This window comes from Andrographis paniculata, unplaced genomic scaffold (genome assembly GCF_009805555.1).
Source record: "Andrographis paniculata isolate CXL003 unplaced genomic scaffold, ASM980555v1 Contig55END, whole genome shotgun sequence".
Taxonomy (NCBI): Eukaryota; Viridiplantae; Streptophyta; class Magnoliopsida; order Lamiales; family Acanthaceae; genus Andrographis; species Andrographis paniculata.
The window spans coordinates 4,301,640-4,312,839 of NW_026137590.1; the positions used below are offsets into that span (position 1 = coordinate 4,301,640).

The 11,200-nt window shown below is 33.6% G+C and overlaps 3 protein-coding genes across 3 annotated transcripts; all 3 read left to right on the forward strand.

Moving 5' to 3' along the window:
• Positions 1-917: 917 nt before the first annotated feature.
• Positions 918-1,636, forward strand: LOC127256512 (uncharacterized). The gene is made up of 2 exons (XM_051282561.1): positions 918-1,078; positions 1,310-1,636. Exons 1-2 carry the CDS (start codon positions 998-1,000, stop codon positions 1,538-1,540), a joined length of 312 nt encoding a protein of 103 aa, XP_051138518.1. The 5' UTR covers positions 918-997; the 3' UTR covers positions 1,541-1,636.
• A 67-nt stretch (positions 1,637-1,703) lies between these two features.
• LOC127256096 (replication protein A 70 kDa DNA-binding subunit B-like) lies at positions 1,704-2,671 on the forward strand. The gene is made up of 5 exons (XM_051281927.1): positions 1,704-1,801; positions 1,886-2,007; positions 2,106-2,184; positions 2,258-2,381; positions 2,465-2,671. The coding sequence occupies exons 1-5, from the start codon at positions 1,704-1,706 to the stop codon at positions 2,633-2,635; spliced, it is 594 nt and encodes a 197-aa protein (XP_051137884.1). The 3' UTR covers positions 2,636-2,671.
• Positions 2,672-2,693: 22 nt separating this feature from the next.
• Positions 2,694-10,604, forward strand: LOC127256097 (uncharacterized). The gene is made up of 5 exons (XM_051281928.1): positions 2,694-2,810; positions 3,050-3,191; positions 3,363-3,485; positions 3,591-3,699; positions 9,926-10,604. The coding sequence occupies exons 1-5, from the start codon at positions 2,694-2,696 to the stop codon at positions 10,602-10,604; spliced, it is 1,170 nt and encodes a 389-aa protein (XP_051137885.1).
• The last annotated feature ends 596 nt before the right edge of the window (positions 10,605-11,200 follow it).

Below are 11,200 nucleotides of genomic sequence, written 5' to 3' on the forward strand. Positions count from 1 at the left end.
GTTAATTAAAAAGACATAGGCAACTGACAAGTGTATATTCAATACGCCACATCATCGGCTACTAAGCCCATCCGCATCAAGGAAACCCATAATGGGTTTCTTCCATCTCTTTCTTCATCTACGTCATATTCTCTCTGCCACGTCATTATAAAACTTTATATCATTTTATATCCACATCAAAGAAACCCATTTACACAAATTTTAATTTTTTTTTCTATATTATTAAATTATTGATTTTTAAAATAATTTAAAAAATAATAATTTTATCTAATATACATATTTCTTAATATTTATTTAATAATTTAATTTATATGTTATAACAAATATTTATTAATATGATTAGTATTATTATGTTCATATTTTAATTTTTAAAAATATTTATTATTAATTGATTATATTTAATTAAAAATTTTATTAAATAAAAATATGTCAATATTTATTATAATAAATTAATTATATTTAAATAAACAAAAATATATATTCAATATTAATATTATTTTATAAAAAAAATAAAAATTTATGTAATATAAAAAATATTAATATATATAATTTAAATAAACTATATAAAAAATTAATAGAAAAACATATTAAAATTTTTTTTGGCACGTATCCTAATTTAATTGGGACACGTGGCAATATTAAATACGGCAACGCTGCTGTTGAATTGGTGCACCGGTGCTCTCTTCCCTCAATTTCCATGTCATTTTTTTATTATTATTATTTTTTAAAGCAAATGACTTGGGGGTCGATGTGGATGCCCTATCTCACTGCTGACCATGATGCGCAACCATGTGACTTCGTATACAACCACAGTGCCGGTCTCCAATGAATCGATACGTCAACTACTCTATTTAAAGAAGGGCGCCCCAATACATAAGCATCGCCATTGGAGATTTGCCTTGAAGATGGAACCACAACCAACGAAGGTGGAGAAGCTGACCAATATACCACAGTTGCAGACCTTACTCTTCATTCGCAGAACTGGACAATATGCGTAATGTTGTTGGAGCGTTCTGGGGAGAGGACTTCTACCAAAACCGGGCACAACTACAAGCGATATGTCTTTGTTGACCCGCAGGTAAACCATCGGCCTTTCTTTCACACAGTACGCTCCATTATACCTGTGCATAAATCAGCCAAGAAATGGGGCCGTGGGAATCCGATGCAACACTGCATTCTCCAGCCATTGGTAACAACCTGTGGCATGTCTTATGCATTGTAGTTATGAACATAGTCTTACGTTCCGGACCTCTACATTGCCGTCTTGTATTTTATCAATAACTGTGAACCTCGATGACACGACATACAGGGCACAAAGCTACAAGCGTGCACTTTCCACCATGACATTGTCAAACTAGATGCATGCCTTCATCTGTTTGAGACGTACGAAATCTTCGGAGCAATGTCAAGGCCAACGACCGTCGCACTAGAAGGTTATAACGCAAATGTTCAAATCACACTGAATCAAAGGTCAAGCATAACCTCAGTTACGGAAAACCCAATTAGCATGTTTGTTGGTCGGCCAGAATTTGCTCGATAAGCAACTCTTCCAAAGCATCTGGAGGAGAAGCGACTGATAGGTAATAATGTCCATGAAATACGCCAGCGGAGCGGGACACATTTCCTTATTTACCTCCATCATTTGGTATAATAGCCTACCATGTGGAAGCTACATGTATTTGCAGACGCCTAATATCTATAAAATGCACACCCCAGACATTCTCGGAGTCGTGATCGATGTTACCAGCACCCAACAAAAGGGCTCTAACAAACTACGGGAGATTACCATAGTGACGGAAGAGTAAAACAAATATTCTCCTTTTTGGTAGTTGTTAATACGTAGCACTTGACTCTGGTTTAAATAACATACGTGGTGTCTTCCTAGGAAACTTGCCACTAAATTAACTTTGTGGAATGACCTCGGGTGCGGAAGGTGGCCTACTTGCAACGCTTCTATCAGAAGGCTAGTAATTCTGGCCAAGAGCATCCGGGTGACATCATTCCAAGGTTATCCAAAGCATTTAATATGCCTTCTTCATTAACTAGATCCTCCTATAAACGTAAACCATTACAGTTGATTAAAGTGTATGATTTCCACGAAACAGGAATATCCCTGTCCGCTTCAACTATGTCAAACATCATTATTGATCCTCCCTATGCGGCAGCCCGGGACCTTGATAACAGGTAAAAATACATCACTATTTTCCTGCTCAGTGGTCACTCGCCTTGAAGCTATAATGGTTTCGACTCTTCCTAGGAAAAGGGAAAACAGCGTAGAGATAGACAACCTGCTGAAGCATTTGGTCTTGTTCAACGACAAAAGTGTCCTAGCGACCTCTCCGTGTTCACTACAATCAATCAAAGAACTCAAAGATGCAAAGGTTCAAGCTTTATAGCATTAATAATTTATAAACCCACACATTGTTATGCACACGATACTAATTAATACCATTCTTTTTCCCAGCAAGGAGAGCACAGCCTCATTGCAGGCTTTCAGATATGCATTTCACCTCATATCAAGCTCTCATACAGCGCATGTTCAAATTGCCACTCTGCAACAATAACACCTATACCTCGACCATTTCATTGTTTCCGCTGTGCAAGTGTCCAAACCTCTACACCTAGGGAAGTATAAGGCTGCGACTCTACAATATATATACTCACTACAATAAAGATAACCTACTTCTAAGTACATGGTCAGCTTAGACCTCATCAACGATACTGGAAATATTAACTGTGTTGCATACGAAGATGTTGCGTTCACAGTGCTAGGTTGCGATGGCGCTTCACTTGAACGCAAGGGCGACCACGTAAGCACTTTCTCAACACAATATCCAAGCTCTTTCCAACTTTACATTTTGCTCATGTCTTTAGCCCTGCCCCCCTTGTGTGTACTCTATTATACCCATTCCACGTGCTTTTGTCTTTTCGCAAAACTAATAAAATGCCATGCATTCATGCCAGTAAATAGCAGGGACGGGCCACGCCCGCATCCTTCATTAATAAACATTATTTTAGGCATGCTAATTGTAGTGCACAAATCTCGTAGGCTATCAACAAATACTGTGAAAGCCGCAACGACACTATCAAAGGAAGCAGATTCATGATTGCCGTGAAGAAGAAGCACTCTAATTCTGCAAAATTTAATAACTTCAGCTACACCATCAATGCTGTTCAAACACCAGCTACATGTAACATAATTATTCGTTTTTGTCAATTACAGTAGATCAACTAATGAGAAGATGAGGATGTTTTTCCAAATAATGTTCTAATTTTAGATGCCGCAGCTCACTTATGTATACTCCATAATTTAACTGAGCAAGTGCTCTGGCTCAAAGTCTCTCACATTACAACTAATGCAGCTCCCACAGGTTCATCAGAAGTGGAAACCACCGAAGTAAGTATGGGAATTACGAAGACATCGTTGACACCCATACTTGATGGTCTGAAAACTTCCACTGACACTGGAGAGAGCTCAGAAACATGTAACACATTATTTCGTTACTCCTAACTTTGTTTTCGTACGAAAACAAATACAAGAAACATACATCCTCTCTGACTGCTTGTACACGTTTCATTCATGCTAGCAGCTCCACGAAAGGAGCTGTTCCCACTTCTAGATGCCGATGCAAGCGTTCCGCCAACTGAAATGCCAGGCCCAGACGTTCACGCGAAAAACCCCGCAAAGAAGATCCGCATGTCTTCAGCAAAAGGAAAGAGATGAGCTGCCAGGGCACAACCTTTTGCCATTTTCCTTTCCACAAATGGGAGGAGCAGAAGCCAGCCCCGTATGACACATTTTGATGGTTATGTTAGACCCCAGCCCCGCCTGTCATTCCCCTTTAAAAAACACCTTGTTTGCCGCGATCAGCTTCGCGTTGTCTGGCCTTTTGTTGTATTATATATATGGAAACTAGACTACAACTCCCACCTTTTAAGAACACGCGGATTTTTGTATTTTCATATGCAATGCATACCAAATGCCCTTAGGCACCTCCCCCCCAAATATAAAATATGGATCTAGGATAATCACGATGGATACGGGTATCATACCAATCCCAGAAAGGAATTTAAAATTACAAAAACAGTGATCACCTCTTTTTACCCGGAACTTCGCCATCGGTCAACGGGCTTGTACATCCAGGCACACGACAAAGTTATTAGTCGTCGCATTCTATATACAAAGCTTACTTATATTTTAGTTTAGAGGGTAAAAATTAACAAGTATCCACAGACATCCAATTCCCATGCCGTCGGCCCTCATTGTTCTTTGCCCCCCCCTCCCCCCAAAAAAAGGGGGGCTTGGTTATGCACCCCGACATTTTATATATATAAAATATTTATAATTAAAATTTTTATATAGTATTATATTTTTATAAAATAAAATGTAATATTATTAAATAATATATAATTATTAATAATGTAGAAGTACTGTAACATTTTTAACGCCACAATTTTGCATATTAGTATTTTTCTTTTTGCTAATTTAAGTATTATATTATCATTCAATATATTAAATTAGTTTTATATTTTTTATTAGTTATTATTATTATTTTAATATATAGTTATAAGGCATGGCTTGAAGAGAACTTTGATAGTTGATTTGTTACAGGTAAGTCTCCAAAGTAAAGGAGCTGATGTATCGACTGCTACACAGAGATCCTAAAAACAAGCTAGGATCACGATAAGGTGCGAGTGAAGTGAAGCAGCATCCATTTTTTCCGGGGCATCAATTGGGAACTTGTTTGTTGCATGGTAATGATACAGAAATTCTGGCGAATAACTCTTCGAGTTGCTGATTATTGCAATGCATTTGTTTAAAAATAAATGAAAAAATGTCCATTCCTCCTTCCTTTGAGCTTCTGCCTTGAGAGCAGTTTGGTAGTTATCTATAATCTAATGGCCATTATTCATAATTAAGGTTATTAGCTTTGCTTATGTTTGTACAAATCTATCTCCAGGATCCACCTGTGCTCGATGCCCCCATCTTTGATCCGACAGAAAATGATAACGACACCGAGATAGACCTGGAACTGGATGATCTGCAAAAGAATGTGCTCTAAAAGGTATTCACTTACCTTACCTTACCGTATAATCAATTACCATTCTAGGAAACAGAGGGTTGTGCAATTGCAAAAATCCTCTAAATTTTAAATTTTCGAAGGTTAGAGTTTGTATATGACTTTCTTTCACATTACATGCTGACACTAAGAAATCTGCACCCGGGATATACTGTTTCTCACGTTCCAATTTTTTTACTGTGCTTGGAGGTTTTAGCTCAATTTTATGGATATCAATAAATAGATTGCCATTTGGGATTAAATCAGAAAATGACAATTTAAAAATACATAGTATTTGGAGTTTTTTTTTTTTAAAAAAAATAAAAATAAAAATAAAAGACGAACACTATTTTAATAAAATTATATCAATATTGATATCATTTTGTAGAGAGTTAATTTTTTTATTATACAAAAAATTAAAAAAACAAAAATAAAATTAATGTAGAAAGATAATTGGAAAAAATACAAAAAAAAAAAAAAAAATTGTCACAACAACTAAAAAATATATGGAGTTATTATTATTGGCTACTGGGATGCCAAGTCTTCGTAATGGTCTCAAACCTAAACCCTAAATTCACAAGCAATTAAATCACCGATACACATATGACTGGCCATCACGGATGGAGAATGGTTAAGGATGACCTGTGGATTGATATGTCCTGAAATGGATCACCAATGGATAGTGCTAAAGACCACTGATTGACAAGTTAATCGCCCATTGACAAGGCGGATCACCAGTGAAGAAACTGGCAGCAAAGAATCACCGATGGAGAAGACAAATGATCACCAATAGAGAAGTTGGTAGTGTCGGGTAAGGAAGATCACCAATGGAGAAAACCATTGATCACCGATGGAAATTACATAATTATATTTAAATTAAATTATTTTATTATCTAATACATCAATATTTTTATATTATATTTTTATTTATTTTTATTCGAAATTTAATTTAATTATGTATTACATTTTTTTCTGTGTTCTAATAATATATTTAATAATTAGGAAATCACCGATGGATGAAGAAGACCGATGGTCCCAGAGCAAGCTGATTGTTGGAGAAATTGATAGTATTTAGCGGCAGATAATTTAACTTAATCTCATTGATGGGGCAGATAACGATGATAGCGGGAAATTGTCAATTTGTTCACTGGAGAAGGCGGATCACTGATGGTGAATGATTAGGGATGACCGATGGATAAATCGATAGGGCCTGAAATGGATCAACGATGGATAATACTAAGGATCACTGATTGACAAGTTGAACACCCGTGGAGGAGGTGGGTCACCGGTGAATAAATTGAAAGTGTCTGACAGCAAAGAATCCCCGATGGAGAAGAGAAATGATCGCTAATAGTGAAATTTGTAGTGTCTGGTAGGAAAGATCACCAATGGAAATTACATAATTATATGTAATTAAAATTATTTTATTATCTAATGCATCAATATATTTTTAATATTTTTTATTTATTTTTATTCAAAATTAAATTTAAGTATGTATTAAACTTATTTTTTAATTGTAATTATCTAATCAATAATTAAAGAATCACGAGAAGACAGATGGTGCCAATGTAAGATCACTATTGGAGAAATTGATATTATTTAGCTATAGAATAATCTCACCAAATCTCATTTATGGGGGCAAATAATGATGACAATGGATACTGTTAATTCCTTCACTGGAGAAGGCGGTTCACCGATGATGAATGGTTAAGGATGACCGGTGGATAAATCGATAGGGCTTGAAATGGATCACTGATGGATAATGCTAAGGATCACTGATTGACAAGTTCGTCAATCATCAGCCATGGAGAAGGCGGGTCACCAGTGAAGAAATTGACTGTGTCTGACAACAAAGAATCACCGATGGAAGAGAAATTTGTAGTGTCTGGTACGAAAGCTCACCAATGGAGAAACCGATGGAACACCGATAGAAATTACATAATTATTTAATTAAAATTATTTTATTACCTAATACATCAATATTTTTTTAATATATTTTATTTGTTTTTATTCAAAATTTAATTTAATTATGTATTAAATTTATTTTTAAATTGTAATAATCTAATCGATAATTAAAGAATCACCGATGGATGGAGAAGACCGATGGTGCCAGAGTAAAATCACTGTTTCAGAAATTGATAGTATTTAACGGCAGATAATCTCACTTAATCTCATTGATCGGGGCAGATAATGATCGTAGTGGACACTGTTAATTTCTTCACTGGAGAAGGCGGATCACCGATGAAGAATGGTTAAGGATGACTGATGGATAAATCGATAGGGCCTGAAATGGATCACCGATGGATAATGCTAAGGATCACTGATTGATAAGTTCATCACCCATGGAGAAAGCAGATCACCAGTGAAGAAATTGACAGTTTGGTGAAGAAATTGACAGTTTTTTACAACAAAGAATCAACGATGGAGAAGTCAAACGATCACCAATAAAACTATAAACGACCATCGTACTGTTGTTATGGTTATTAAATTTATGTTTTAATAAAAAACAAAACAAAATAATTGCTACATACCACATCCATAAATACTCATTCAGTCGATCCCAAGACTCATCTACCACGATTACTTATGTACATCATGTCAGTAATATTTAAATAGTTTAAATGAAACTTATTTTAATTTTAACTATACATATAAAAAAATTAACGCTAACAATACTACGCGCAGCGTAGCGCGCCAACGAGTACTAGTATATACATATATATATGTACTTGGATATTTTGTATGTTGAATAGAAGATATCTTCTATAATATGTCTAGAGTGAGCATTAATTAGTCTAAATTAAAAAAGTCGAATTTTTGAAATTTTTCAATTCAGACTGTTCAGTATAGACTGTTTAGTTAATTAGTTCGATTCAGTCCAAAATCAAATTTATAAATTTTAATTATAGTTTTCAATATTTTATTTCGGTTAATCCAAAAACTGAACTTTTAAAAAAATATAAAAGGATATATTAACACATAATATATTATAATTTTGAGTATTTGCATTTGAACCTATAGGCAAATTATATGTTAATAAATAAAAATTTGATTTATTCAGCCTTAAATCGAACCGAAAACCTTTAGTTTGGTCTCAATTTTAATTTTTATAAAACTAAAATTCGATCATAATTTAAAGTTTGATTCGAATCGAACCAACCGAACCCAACCAAATGTACACCCCTAATAGTGTCATTCAACCAAAGTTCCTAGGTTTCACCACTAAGGGTGTGTTTGCTTGGAGGTTTAATTAGATTTTGGTTTGGGATTTAAATAATAAAAATTTTGAATTCGGAATAGCTATATGATGTGATATAAATAGATATTGATATGATGTTTTGAATGTAAAATTAATTTTTAGTATAATATACAAAGTAAAAAAATAAGTATTTGATTTAATATTTTTGAATTTTTTTTTTTATGAATAATAGAAATTTGATAAAATGTTATAAACGAACACACTTAGTAATCTTTATTGTGATGATTTTAATGTACCATATATTTTTTTCCATCACTACTATGTTTTATGGTATTCGATTTTCTAACAAGATGTTACATAAATTTTATTTCATGTGAAACTTACATTTATCTTCGGACCATCATGAACGCTAGTGACTTGTGTAGCTACCATTACATTCTTACCCAAATCAAATACATATCCTCTCATGTGTTTATCTGGAGGTTTGAATTTTAATTTGGGATTTGAATAATAAAAAATTTAAATTTGAATAGTTGTATGATGTGATATAAATAAGTATTGATGTAATATTTTGAATGTAAAATTATTTTTTAGTATAATATACTAAAAAATAAAAAATAGGTGTTTGATTTGATTTTTTTTTAGAAACAATTTTGTATGAATAGTGTGAATCCTCCAAAATCCTCTAAACAAACACACCCTAGATATTCAACTTGAATTTGATAACTCATGGCAATCTCTACAAACAATCTGGTTGCATTCAACAATCCACTTCGATTTCGATGGTCTACTGCTAACTATTGAACAATGTTGTCAAACTATTTTGATAATACTGAAGTATTTCAGTGTTCCTTAATGATATCTTTTAGATCAAAACATCATCGCGAACAATTTTTGTTTTTTAAGCATCATAGATTTTTTTTTTAGTTTTTTTTTTTTTTTAACTAGTAGTATGCCAATACTGATAAATGTGACGAATGAAATACTTAAGAAGTGCATATCTTCTACATTTTGTAGATTGGCCATAATAGTTTGTGCAGCACTCATTGTTTTATTATTATTAGTATATATATATATTTTTTATAAGGAGAGAATTTGTAATTACTATGTTAAAATGCGTACTGGGTAAACTCCCGGTCGAACTTAATAGCCTGCAAATTAAGCCCGACAAAAACACTGATTGCTTTATTATGCATATAAACTATGGGTGTATTCATTTTTTATTTTTGGATGAATGTATTTTTTTTATATTAGATATGAAGAATTTTTTCGGTAATATAAAAAATATATATATATATTGGATTCAATTGTTAATTTTTTGTTGAAGAATGAAGTATATATATTGTGTTAATACCAATTATGTTTTTTAAGACAAAATAGCAAAAAGAAAATCTTGTGATTGGCAAAAGTCATTGAAAACATTATTTAGTTCTAAAACTCTATTTTATTAATGTGAGAAATAAATTATAAAAACTTAAAAATTGCATTGTTATTCCTAACAAAAATATAGATGTATAAATATGGTATAATAGAAAACAACTTGAATTTAATAAGAAAGTTGAATACAAACGCAAGAGACGCAAATAAAAATAACAGTTGTTTGTCTGTTGTAGCCGCCGCCGCTCCACCATGTCAAAACCAAAAACAATGCTCTCAACTGAATTAGAGTCGAAAATAATAGGACTCTCAATGGAGTCAGAAATAACGACACTCTTGATGAAGTCGAAAATAACGGCACTCTCAATGAAGTCGGAAATAACAGGACTCTCCATGGAGTCGAAAATAACGACACCCTCTATGGAGTCGAAAGTAACAGCACTCTCAATGGAATCGAAAATAACGACACTCTCTATGGATTCGAAAATAACAGCACTCTCGATGGAGTCGAAAATAACAACACTCTCTATGGAGTCGAAAGTAACAGCACTCTCAATGGAATCGAAAATAACGACACTCTCTATGGAGTCGAAAATAACAGCACTCTCGATGGAGTCGAAAATAACAAGACTTTCGATGGAGTGGGAAATAACAGCACTCTCGCTGGAGTCGAAAATAACGACACTCTCAATAAAATCGAAAATAACGGCACTTTCGATGAAGTCGGAAATAACAGAACTCTCGATGGAGTCAGAAATAACGGCACTCTCGGTGGAGTCGAAAATAACGACACTCTCAATGAAATCGAAAATAACGGCACTTTCGATGGAGTCGGAAATAACAGACTCTCGATGGAGTCAGAAATAATGGCACTTTCGATGGAGTCGGAAATAACAGGACTCTTGATGCAGTCAGAAACATGGCTCTGGAGAAAATCTTCAGCGGACGGATTGCAAACAGTTGCGTAGACATGACTTCAAATGTAGACAAAATCAGGACTAAAAACAAAATAAAAATCATAAAGAAATGACCAGAAACTATAGAAAAAATTTTAAAATTGGGAGACCTCCGGATACATTCCAAGTTGAATGTACCCGGAGAAACGTAGGTTAGTAGACTATATCTATTGGAGGGAAAAAATAGACTCTAATATCATGTGAGAAATAAATTATAAAAACTAAAAATTTGTGTTGTTATTTATAATGAAAATAGAAGTCTATCAATTAGAATAATATGCAGATTCGATATACTCAAATCTAAATCTAAATCTAAAACTAAATAACTAAAATATCTCAACAATTAACTTGTAGTTTAGGTAATATTACAAAAAATAGGCTTTAATGAACATATTGCTTACATTTTTGCAACTTCTTTCTCCTCTTATCTACGAATTTGTAATAATATTTGCAGTTTAAACGCGTATATTATAATCTCTCTGATAAGTACTAACGAAAGTATTTTTGCAATATTAACTAAAATACAAGTAGGTAAAACAGAATTTTTGGACCAACAGGTGTTTTAAGAGAATTTCGCAAATCACATGTTTTCTTTTTGCTATTTGGTC

Bases quoted from the DNA above. Each gene is read 5' to 3' on its own strand.
- LOC127256512 (XM_051282561.1), top strand. From the start codon at position 998: ATGTTGTTGGAGCGTTCTGGGGAGAGGACTTCTACCAAAACCGGGCAC. The intron at 1,079-1,309 runs GTAAACCATCGG...CACGACATACAG, and splicing joins ATGTCTTTGTTGACCCGCAG to GGCACAAAGCTACAAGCGTG.
- LOC127256096 (XM_051281927.1), top strand. From the start codon at position 1,704: ATGCACACCCCAGACATTCTCGGAGTCGTGATCGATGTTACCAGCACC. The intron at 2,185-2,257 runs GTAAAAATACAT...GACTCTTCCTAG, and splicing joins GCCCGGGACCTTGATAACAG to GAAAAGGGAAAACAGCGTAG. The intron at 2,382-2,464 runs GTTCAAGCTTTA...TCTTTTTCCCAG, and splicing joins AAGAACTCAAAGATGCAAAG to CAAGGAGAGCACAGCCTCAT.
- LOC127256097 (XM_051281928.1), top strand. From the start codon at position 2,694: ATGGTCAGCTTAGACCTCATCAACGATACTGGAAATATTAACTGTGTT. The intron at 3,192-3,362 runs GTAACATAATTA...CAACTAATGCAG, and splicing joins TGTTCAAACACCAGCTACAT to CTCCCACAGGTTCATCAGAA. The intron at 3,700-9,925 runs GTCTTCAGCAAA...CAACTGAATTAG, and splicing joins CCCGCAAAGAAGATCCGCAT to AGTCGAAAATAATAGGACTC.